The following is a 12,449-nucleotide window of genomic DNA, read 5'->3' as shown; positions in this document are numbered from 1 at the left end:
TACTCGGTACTATTTCGGTTTTTTGTTTTTTTTGTTTTTTTTTTGTTTTGGTCTCAATTTATTAATTTGTATAGATTTTCAAGATGAGCTAGCTAATTCATCTATTCTTGTACAACCTCAACATATTTTAAGTTAGCTTTGAGATTCAGTTGCCTAAAATACATATCGAAATATATAAGTTTTAAACTACATAAAAATATAAAAAATTTAGCGATATAAGACACATAAAAATAAGCGTTTGTGTTTTAACCAACGTTTTGTAAATTTTTCGTAAATAGTAAAAAAATTTTGTAAATGTTTTGTGAATAGCTATATTTACTAAAAATTTACTCTGTATTTTTTGTTATTTTGATACCGTAAATAGATTTACGTGGCTATTTACAAAAAATTAACGAAACGTTGACCATTTCAAAATTTCTAACGTTTCATATGGCTAGATAGCCACTGGACCCTAAAAATATTTCGCCATATGAACTAGATCTAACGTAAGTCAAAAGTTAATATGAGAGACTAAATATTTTTTTTTACCTTAAAGTTTGATTACTTTTACATATTTGCCCTAAAGTTATATGATTTTTCATATATGCTCCCTCTCAATTTATTTTTTAAATTTGCTACCATTATTATAATTTATGTACCTGCCACTGGTTAGGGGTGCAATGTAGTTCATTCGGGCAATGTCGTGGCTCGAGTTCAACCACATCGGCTTCTCAACTAACATTTCTCTATGTTCTCTAGCTTCTTCCGGCTCATTTTCGAGTCGCACAACTACCACCACGTTTTCTTCGAAATTTCAAGCCATAATGCATGTAATCACACACAATGAAAATCCGTTTTCTTAAGGGACTTTTTATATGATTATTCGAACTGAGACACTAAACTATCAAAAATAGATCTGATGGCATGTGGTTTAAAAACATTGTGGAAAAATATATTAAAATAAAACACAAAAATTTATTATTTTTCATGATAGATATAAACACAGAAGAACGAGAGGTTGTATCAATTGGTCAAGACTTTACTTTTTTTTTTTTTTTAATTTTTATAATTTTTTTTTATTTTTTTTTATTTTTTTTTTATATAACTGATGATTCTTTTTTCTATGGTATTTTCTCAAAATATGTATTCATACCACGAGCAACCAATTGATTCATGAGCTTATCACGTGCTTCCTCGGTTCCCAATTCGATTCTCAAATTCGTGTAGTTTTGTTATATAATATATTGCCAACTTATTATGTGAGCCACGAAGTCATGTAAATAGTTATAAAGGCCGCATCAACACTCTGTCTGACTCATATTATAGTAATTATTTGTTAATTCATTATATTCCCACGTAATTTTGTAAGGTAAATTTAGATTAGAAATCAGGAAATAGACATGAAATATACTTGTTTTGAAATCATGGTATATTATATGGAGAATAAATAAAACAGAAAGACTGTACACCCGTGAACAGATTGCTCGTATAGTTCCATTAATTTAAAGTAGTTAGATTCTTTGAAATTATTTGTTTCGAAATCTAATTTCTCAACAAGACAAATTCAATTCTCACCTAATATAACTTCACTGGGTCCATCTCAGGAATGTGATGAATATATATATATATATATATATATATATATATATATATATATATATATAACACAGCTAAACTACCAGATTTGATTTTGATTGGATTCTCTCAAAATCTATATACACATTATTATATAATATATACTCTTGATATACATCTCCGCGTAGGATAGAAGAAGAAGAACTAGAAGTAGAGCCAAAATCTTGAGAGAAATAATGAATATAATAAAGAAAAAAAATATTAGGCTCAAACAATGACAAGACCTCCATGTCCCTAAGTGTGAGACAAGTCTCAATTTGTTCCATGATTTCTCACTCATATAAATTCTAAAGGAATTAGGCACAAGAAGCACATGAAAACAATACATGGTTGATAAAAAAAAAAGTGTTTATATCGGCTGTCTAGATGTCTAATCAAGTCAGACGCTAAACTTTAATATTAGAAAATTTTCATATGTGAACCTTTAGGTAAATCTAGCTTGACTCAAGGATCGAAATACCGTTACCGTTACCGTTCCGAGCTTCATAATTTATTGGTAACCTCTGGTACCGTAAATGATTACCGGGGAAAGCAAAAAAAAAAGGATACCGTTACCGTTCGAGAATACCGTCAAATACCGTATTTACCGAGAGGAATCCAGAAAAGAAATATACAAAAACATACAAACTATGTAGGATAAAATTCATAAAATTAAAAATAGTGTACAATGTTTCAACACATTACCAAATTATTTACAAAATAATTCGGATTAATTAAAAAAATAAGAAACATGAACACAAATTCTAAAATTGAAAACAAGTCATAACAATTTCTTCATAAATCAATAAACAAGTTCAGCATAACCACAATCATCACCAACTAATAAAAAAATTATAAAATAATTCGGATTAATTACAAAAAAATTATAAACATGAACACAAACTCTAAAATTAAAAACAAGTCATAAGAATTTCGTCATAAATCAATAAACAAGTTGAACATAACTTTAATCATCACTAACTAATCAAAAAATTACAAAATAATTCGGATTAATTACAAAAAAAATTATAAACATGAACACAAACTCTAAAATTAAAAAAAAGTCATAACAATTTCGTCATAAATCAATAAACAAGTTCAAAATAACCTTAATCATCACTAACTAATAAAAAAATTACAACAAAATTCGGATTAATTACAAAAAATTATAGAAACATGAACACAAACTCTAAATAAACACTACATTCATGTTCACAACTACCAATTTATACTTAATCTTCAAGAATTATCAATAAATTTCAAAAATTAAACTCAAAATCATCAAAAAACAAGAAATGGTCGGGAAACTCACCGGGATCTGGGCAAACCGGCGGGATACGGTGACTTTTGGCCTTCGCCGTGTCGGGAAGCGCTCGGGACGGCGGGATCCGGGCGGAATTTCTGGAAGTTTGGTCTTGCTCGCGTCGGAATTTCAGATCCCCTTTCCCGTCCTATTTTTGATTTTTTTGGGGGAAACCCGATATTTATACCCGATTTTTTGGTTTTTTTAAACTGAACCGGACCAGGAAGTGGGAACCGGGTTCCTCACTGGTTCCCGGTCCGGTTCCCCCGGAACCACCAAAATATTCCGGTTTTGAACGTTCCGGTGCCGGGGAGTTCAAAAAAGGGGGATCCCGACCGGTTCCCGTCCGGTTCCCTTGGGATTTCAATTAAGGGCAGGTTTACAACTACATTTTTAACAATTCAAAGATAGAATGTATCAATCAAGTTCTTAAATGGATTTCTCTAGTTTTTTTTTCACTTATCAATAAAATTTAACTAGTAATTTATAATGATGTTGTAAGAAAACCGTAAGAGAATATAATAATTTATACATTATATTAAATATACATTGTTTTATCTTTTTTCCTTCTTAAAATACATTACAAGCACCGATCCAAATACGTACGTAAACCATTAATCACCACTGGTAATTTTTTAATCTTAACAAATAAAAAGATATCCATTATAGTGCGCAAAAACTGATGAACGTATTTGAAATTTGTTGCAACTAATCTCTTTTAAGATTTAGCTCAAATGTCATTTTATTAAAATAAAAAATCTACCAACCTGCAATAAATTAAATTAACTAAAAAAATGAGTTACTTTTAATAAAAGAAGGATCAATTATTAGACTACCAGATTAATTACACCATTATGATTTATTGCAATTTAAATTTAAGTTTCAAGCACAGAAACAAATTTTGACTTTGATACGTTCTACTTTTATAAATGTCACAATCTTTTTTTCTTACAAATTACGATTAAGAAGGAAGGGCTGAACACCTTATCCACAAATGTGAGTTCACAAAAAGATCTTTCATATGTTCTAAGAAAACGCTTCTCTCATCTGATTTTTCTCTCTCGATAGGGTTTAAATCTAAAAAACAAAGCGCAACTTTTTTCTTCTCCTAGGGCTGGTGCATGCAGTGGTTGCGGCCGCTTGCTGTCGCGCCTCTGCTATGGAGGAGGAAGCATAAAAAATGGTTCTTCATACTCTCGTCGTCTCTGTAGTAGGTTACGTTGTTGTTTATCATACTCTTGTGACGCGTTTTGATTTTTGATTTTTGATTTTTTTTTTTTTTTTTTTTCCATTTTGTCTATGAACGTTTTATATTTTGTTGCGTGTTGTTTTATTTGATTTGTATTGGAGACAGCTCTGTCATCATCCATTATCCCCGTATGGATTTCCTGTTAGGTATTTATCTATACGGACCGAATAATCATTTTCTTCATAGTTATCGGATTGCAGTTGATTGGATCTATCCATCAACGTTTTTGGGTATTTTGAAAGAGCTTTATACGTGCTCGATTTTTAATGAGCTCATTTTTCTTCCACCTGTTGAAAGTATGCATAAGATAAACAATCTCTTGTACTTAGATTCACTTCGATCTCGGTCTGTAGTGTACTTTTTACTAAAGTATTATGCTCTTATATATCAGGGTATTTTACCCTATTTCTAATGGAAACTCCATGCAATTAAAAAAAAATCCTTCATATGTATTTCATTTTTTTTAATCATATTTATTTCTATATTTTAAATTTAAATGATTTATAATAGGCCGTAGGAGATCCTGCCTGAGATCTTCCTGACCCAATGGAACATGCTCCATTTTGTTTAATGCGTCTTCTTTATTTCAATTAGAAGGGTCTTTTTTTTGTATATTTTTTACACATTTGTTAATGTGACAATTTTATGATTGTTAATTTTATAATCTCTCTTTTGGCTCATTCTCTCTCTCTGTCCATCTCCAAGCTTTTGTCTGCTGTGAAGCTGTCATTGGAGTTGATGTCATGCAGCAATTATATATGTTTTTTTTTTTTTTTTTTTTTTTTTTTCCTTTTCTCATCACCCCATTCTTTTATTCCAATTTTCCAATATCCCACTATTCATTCCGACAATTATTTATTTTTTTACAATATAGTAATCGTAAAAAATGAGAAAGATATAAACAATAGTATAGCACTTTGAATTTAAGACTGCTCAAAATTCCAAGCCCTACCCACATGTTCTTTCTTTAATATATGATATTAATTAAATCCAGGCCCAGCCATTTAGCAATTCCATACACATAGAACAAATGAATGAATACAACACACATACATATATAAAAGTGAATACGGTTAGTACATTTTCCTTGTACTGTTACATCAAATAATAATGGATAAGAATCTAAGGAAGGTATGGGAAAAACTTCCCTTGCCCTTTCAACCACCGCCAAAACAAAACCTTCAATTCCCTCCCTGCAACACACATAATAGACTTAATATGGGTGATAAATATCTATTAAATAAAGATGTTTTATTTTTTACTTTGATTGTTTTGGCCTCATGTCTCTACAGTCTATACACGCATCATTATTCTGTGCCTCATTTCTTTGCCTCCAAATGCCTATCTAATTTTAGTTGTTCCCAATTCTCAGGACAAACTCTCTGTCCTCCTTATCATCTCTCTGTTACGTACGTATTAGAAACATGCACGTAATTATATATGCATGTATATATATAAGTCACTATACACTTACTATTATAAACTCTATCTAGATTCAATATGTCGTGATTCATTTTTATATTGAAAGTGCGTTGTGGGATCTTAATATTTTACCAAAAAAATATGTGTCGTTTTTCAGGCTCGCCAAAATTTTAGATTAGAATGGAAAGGGCGTGAATCATGACACGTTTGACGATATATATATATATATATATATATATATATATATATATATATATATATATATATATATAGAAGAGCTCTCTCTCTCTCTCTCTCTCTCTCTCTTTCTCTCTCGATAATGAAGCTTGTCTATTTGACTATCGACAGTCCATTTCTCACTCGCTGAAGATGACATGGTTGTGAGTCTAGCAACAGTTTAGATCTTGTCGGTTGCGAATTTTTTTTTCTTCCTTTCCCCCTCTTGACATGTTTCTAGGTAAATATACATTTGATTTTTATATTTGGGCTCCCTTTGGTGGACGGACCTTAATGCAAAAAAAGTCTTGAATTTTTTTAAGACACAGTTGTGTCCAAAATATTGACGAGGGCTTAGTAAATTTTGAGTGAAAACTTTGCCTTGACGCATACTTTGAGTGAAAACGGCTAAACAAGCAATTTTGAGTGATACGGCAAAAAAGTAAAACATGTAGGTTTTCTTAATCTAGACTTGTTAAAAAAAGAAAAGGAAATAAATATTTGTTAGCAATATTACAAACAATATTGATAGAAAATTAAAGACAAACGCAAGGAAAATAAAATTTAGAACATAAACCGGAAATGAAAAGAAAAAGAAATTGGCAAGGAAATTGTCGAGGCCTGTTTGACGGTTTCCTTGAAGCTTTTTATCGTCCTCCCACGGGTGTTGGATTTCACGAGTGAAAGCCTCCCAGGATACAACGACTACTAAGACGAGCAATGCACCACAAGATTTGGCTTCGGTGAACTAGAATCCGATCGTCAGAAGCTACCACCGGACTACAAACACAAAAACAATTTCGAAGAGAGGGAGGGAGGACGTGTTTTGAGGTGTGTTCGAATGAGAGAGCTAAGCCTCCTTTTATAGGCCAAGGCAGAGTGGTTACGAATAAGAATCAAACCAAAACCACTCAGCCTTAAAGGCTTTTATTTCCATTAACGCTCAAAAAATCACCCAGCCTTAATGCACACGGTTCCAAACCGTTGCCTTTCTCAATACAACACAAGAGTTATTTGAGGAATTAAGTGAAATTTGCAATAAAAAGCTAAGGCCTAAAGCCCGAGACATTCCCGAAACCTCGGCGGGAGCGCGTGTGTGTGTGCGCGCGAGGGTAGGGATGGCAATTTGATCCGTTACCCGCGTTCCGGCCCGTTACCCGATTTATTCGGGTCGGGTAATACCCGTTCTTTTTGGGTAAACTGGTAATACCCGTTAAAGTTTTAACGGGTCCGGGTACAGGTAACGGAATAGTCATCCCGTAACCGGTTACCCGGGACCCGACCCATTAACTTTTAAATATTTAAAAAGATAATAAATTTTTATATGTTGCAATGAAGATGACCAAATTTACAATGAAGATGATCAATTTGTAATGAAGACTTCTTTATTTATTTATTTTGAATTTTAATGTTCTTTATATTGTAGTAGCACTTTGATATTTTTCACGTAAATTTTATTATTTTTAAACTTTATATTGTTGATCGATTTTTATTTTATAAACGGGTTAGCGGGTCTACCCGACCCGCTACCCATTTTAAACCGGGTAAACGGGTAACGGGTCCAATATTTTTAACCCGCTTACCCGGCGGGTATCCCCGTTACCCGGCCCGTCTCAAAATCCGGGTAAACGGGTCCGGGTAACGGGTAAAAAATTATAGCGGGTACGGTTAACGGAATAGGTGTACCCGGTTTTACCCGTACCCGTTGGCATCCTTACGCGAGGGGTTTCTTAACTCACCCACACTCTCCTCTCTTGCACTTGCTTATCCGCTAAAGAAAGAGGATAGTATATATACACTACACAACACACTTACCCAAACCATGTGGGACTCTTGCAATTCACTTCATTTACACATAACAAATGTGTTCTTTTAAGCATACTTTGAGCATCAATTTCTCATTCATTATAATAATAATTTTGGCAAATAAATAATCAATCTTATACCCGTCGCAACGAAGAATAAAAATACGCAAGAATTAACAAATTCCGATAAGTGGACCCCACTCAAATATTAGCCACAAATCACCCATACACTTGTAAATAAATCCTCTTTATTTACAATTCTTCCAACAATATTATGTTGAAACGTTAAAATAGTGGAGTTAGTCAAACTTTAAAGGGAAATAATAGGTATATACTATGTGTTTTAGTGAAATATCGATTTTAACCTTTGTTTTTAAAAAATGTCGAGTTCATACCATCTGTTTAACTAAAATGCCAAAATTATACTCCGAAATAGATAACAATGTTACAAATCTCTCTTTCATTGATGTTAACTCTTATATAAGAAAACCGAATCAAATCCAAACCAGTACCCTAACTTTCAAATCCCCAATTTTGAAATAAAAAATAGACTTAAATCAAAATTAAATAATAAAATTCATATCTCCCAAGAGATGACTTCATTCCGTGTTCAAATTGCAACTTTGAATCCTGAATTCTATGTTCGAATTTGTAATTTTGATTACTATCAATTGTCGATTTTTACCCCTTACCTCTATCTGTGTTCTCCGCGATTCAGATACTGTGTTATTTTCCTAGCAGAGTTAGTTTTTCTTCTGTACGTGTATTATTAGTGGAGAAATTTCATTAAGTGGGCTTAATAAGCCATTAAATATCTAATTTAGACCCTAATATTGAAAAATATCCCAAAATGGACTTTGGTACCATAATCGGACAAAAATACCCTTATACTTTCTCATTTGAACTCATTCTCTTCGAATCTCTCTGTCACTCGCTCACTTCAAAACAAAAAAAAAACAAAAAACTCTACGATCGTGTACGAGGGCATACGATCGTGTACGAGGGCATACGAGTCGGTACGATAGAGAACGATGGCGGACGGTGGAAATGCGTCGAGATCCGGTGGCGGTGACGGACAGAAATCCCGAGCCTGCAAAACCAAGTAAAAATGTAAGTTTTCATGAAATTTCTTGTTAAACTTCGTTGAAAATAGTTAGAATATGGTTTAGGACTTAGTTATTACCTGATTTGAGTTGATTTAAGGTGATTTGGGTCGGATTTAGATTGTTAGGGTTTGAAATTAGGGCCAGTGTACGATGAGATTGATGCATCGTACGATGTCGTACGATGCTGTACGATGTCGTACGATGAAATTCATAGAGCTCTACGATGCGATACGATGGTGTACGATGGGTTTATGTTTTCTCAAAAAATTGTCGTACGACGTTGTACGATGTCGTACGATGCGGTACGATGCTATACGATGATTTTTTAAAAAAAATTAATTTCTTGTTTTACGATGATATACGATGCTGTACGATGCTATACGATGATTTTTTTAAAAAAATTAATTTCTTGTTTTACGATGATATACGATGCTGTACGATGGTATACGATGATTTTTTAAAAAAATTTAATTTCTTGTTTTACGATGATATACGATGCTGTACGATGCTATACGATGATTTTTTTAAAAAATTTAATTTCTTGTTTCAAGATCCCCGTATGCGCGGCGCGCGACTGTCTCTGCGCGGCGCGCGGTCTCGGGAAATTGAATTGTGATTCTGATTTAATTTTGTTGTTTTTTAGGACAATTTGAACTACATATACAACGTCTCATTCCCGGGGCGTATCACCTACGGTGGGACGGGGATCTTGAAGCTTGTACGGAGTAGATTCGATGAGCTCGGGATAAAAGAACGAATCCTCGGGACTCCGTTCGAGCAATTTTTTACGGAGAGCGAGCTTGGTTTCTCACCGGTGCTCGTACATACTCTCCTTCAGAAGAAGATCGAGGCGACGGTACGGGGGGAGATACATTTTGGTATCGGAGGCAAACGAGTACAATTTGGACGCCTCGAGTACGCACTCGTCTCGGGGATGAGCTATGAAGACGGTCCGACCAAAGCCGAACAAGACGAGCGAAACAACGATGGATTGATCACTTGAATGGCGTTGCCGGAAGCAAGTTGAGCGCATTGATCAACGCGTTCACCATATGTCGAAGCCCTGACGATGCGTTCAAGCTCGGGCTGCTCGTATTCGTCTATGGGTATCTTCTGGGGCAGCCGGCCAACAAAGCCATCGAAGAAAGGTGGCAGAAATTTCTATACATCGTTCAAGACCTCCCCTTCTTCTTCAAGATGCCTTGGGGAAATTTGAGTTGGGCAGAGACGTATTCCAGCCTCTCGGTGAACCTACGGCGTTATCACGAGACGCTGCAAAAGAAGTTGAAGGACAAGCCGGATGTGGCACAGAAAGGCCAAGTACACATTGACGGGTAATCTCCATACCCTTCATTACTGGGCGTACGAGGCTATCCCAGAGATCGGGATGAGGTTCGGGTCGAACCAGGGGATTCGTGTGCCCAGGATGCACTCGTGGTCTAGTAATGTGCTCATAATGGGCAAAGACATCGAGGCGGTCTTGAATAAAAAAACGGTAACTTTTTATTATTTATCGTTTATTAATGTATTTTACATTATTTTGGAATATTGGTAACGTTTATTAATGTATTGTAGGTGGGTGTTCTTCAAATGCTGAGACCAAGGGCACCGGAGAAAGAAATGTTCACTCTCCTCGAGACACAGACGAGCAAATGTCTGTATCCCATAAACGTCGAGGGAGAAGATGCGACAGAGCCGCGAGACATCGAAGAAGAAATAGATCGAGTCGCGACTGTTGCAGAAGATGCCATCGTCGGAGACTCCGACGACGAACACGTGTCAGACACTCCACGTGTTCGTCTTGCTAGTCCGACCACTCCCGCAATGGGATCGAGGCCCACAGCGACCTCTCGCGCCGACATTCCCGAGCCCTTTGTCATAACACGGGAAATGTGGGAAGAAATGCGAGCTTCCCAAGAACAACTGCGAGCATCTCAAGAACAACTGCTAGCATCCCAAAAACAAATGATTCAGTCACAAGGGATAGTCTTACGTTCTCTTTGCACGACCGGCCGTAGAGTTGAGCGCATGAGTGTTAGACAGGTTAGATTTTGTGACAAGTTTAAATCAATTTAACGTTTTAGAGTTGAGTTTAAATTTAATTTAACGTTTTAAAGTTGAGTTTAAAATTTAGAGTTGAGTTTAAATTTTATTTTAACGTTTTAGAGTTAAGTTTAAATTTTTGTGACAAGTTTAAATTTTGTGACATATTTTATTACTTTGACTTTCAGCTTTCTATGTGGAAGAGGCTGAACATTTTGTTCGAGGACGCAACGGGCTTGCCTGGGGGTGAAATTCCCACGACCCAAGCTGATGGTCGTAAACGTCGGACCCCTCCTCCTCCGGCGGCTAGTCAAAAGACGGCGTCTCCATCGCACGAGGCAGAGCCGTCTTCTACGCATCGCGAGTCATTGAAGAAGTCAGAGCCGTCTTCTACGCATCGCGAGTCATCGAAGAAGTCGAAGAAGCCGTCTTCAACGCATCGCGAGTCGTCGAAGCGATCGGAGATCAGGCCGGTGACTTCTCCCAGGTTGTCGACGTCTTCGTCGAGTCCTCGTAGAGAAGATATTTCGGATAAGCTACGCCCGCTCACAACTCCTCTAAGGAAAAGACAGAAGGCACATCTTACTCCGGCACGTCCAGATCGGCAAGTGCGACAGAAGACGTCGCGTTGGGCCGAATTCACTGATCCGACGAGGCCCAAGTATTTGGAAAAGCCGATCCCCAAGTTCAAGCCGTTGAAGGACGCGAAGCAAAAAGAGTTTGATAATTTCTTTAAGTGGGTGCGGATAAAAAAGTAGGACGGCAAGTTCATGGAGTCTGTTCGACTGAAGACGTGCGACGGAGACACGAATTTCTTCGACACGATATTGACAGAAACCAGATGGCTACATGATTCGGTACGTTATTATATAATTTCACTTTCCCTATCAATTTAAAATAACGCTATATGTTTGTAATGTCTCAGCATATTGATGCTATGATTCACATGATTCGGGCTCGCCAACGAGCTCTCGACGGATATCGGCAAGACGTCCGAATCATGGATTGTCGGTGGGTCCAGCACGTGTACGGCCGATTCAGAACGGAAGAAGCGAACATCAAGAAGGCCATCGAGCTGGGAGCAGAGCCCGAACCCGTGGACTGGGACATGAGGGCAACTATTAGCCCGATGACTGGGTATAGGGACACCGATATTTTGCCTTGGGATGGTGCTCGCGAGATCCTGTTCGTCGTGAACTTCCAGAACCTTCATTGGTTCACATTTCGGATCGACATCGAGGCCTGGACCATTACCGTCCTCGACTGCCAAAAGGATCTCATGCAGTCGTCGAACAATCAAAAGGACTTCACTGAGCTGATGGAGGTACGTAAAATGTTATGTTATTCACAATTATTAGAGCAACAATTAATTAAATTATAAGGGTTACTTAACATTGTTAAAATGTTTATTATTCAGACTTGGAGTCGAGCATTTGCTAGGATTGTGGCCATAGGTGGTTTCTTCAAGAACCATCCCTACTCTTACCGGGAGAATGGGCAAGGTGAAATTAAGTTCGCTAACCTGACGTGGCTCGTCGAGGACAACGTCCCACAATGTGCATACATGTAAAAGTTTTTTTACTAGTTAATTGAACTTTTTTTTGACAAGTTTTAAACAATTATGTTTTTATTGACAAGTTATTTTAGAAGTTTGGTTTTTTTTTACAAGTTTTTTGACAAGTTTATTGAACTTTTTTTTGACAATTATGTTT

The 12,449-nt window shown here is 36.1% G+C and overlaps 1 protein-coding gene across 1 annotated transcript; it reads left to right on the top strand.

Annotated features, from left to right (window-relative positions):
* Window positions 1–11,476: 11,476 nt before the first annotated feature.
* On the top strand, window positions 11,477–12,307 carry LOC149389042 (uncharacterized). Its single transcript, XM_089622549.1, has 3 exons — window positions 11,477–11,594; window positions 11,663–12,061; window positions 12,206–12,307. The coding sequence occupies exons 1-3, from the start codon at window positions 11,508–11,510 to the stop codon at window positions 12,305–12,307; spliced, it is 588 nt and encodes a 195-aa protein (XP_089478675.1). The 5' UTR covers window positions 11,477–11,507.
* The last annotated feature ends 142 nt before the right edge of the window (window positions 12,308–12,449 follow it).

Source organism: Urtica dioica, chromosome 8 (assembly GCF_054948205.1).
Source record: "Urtica dioica subsp. dioica isolate 48M chromosome 8, U.dioica_male_clone48M_v1_H2, whole genome shotgun sequence".
NCBI classification, from domain to species: domain Eukaryota; kingdom Viridiplantae; phylum Streptophyta; class Magnoliopsida; order Rosales; family Urticaceae; genus Urtica; species Urtica dioica.
This window is presented reverse-complemented; position numbering and strand designations above follow the sequence as displayed.

Coding starts and splice junctions, on each gene's coding strand:
- LOC149389042 (XM_089622549.1), top strand. CDS start 11,508: ATGGAGTCTGTTCGACTGAAGACGTGCGACGGAGACACGAATTTCTTC. Junction 11,595..11,662: donor CCAGATGGCTACATGATTCG/GTACGTTATTAT, acceptor GTAATGTCTCAG/CATATTGATGCTATGATTCA. Junction 12,062..12,205: donor ACTTCACTGAGCTGATGGAG/GTACGTAAAATG, acceptor GGTTTCTTCAAG/AACCATCCCTACTCTTACCG.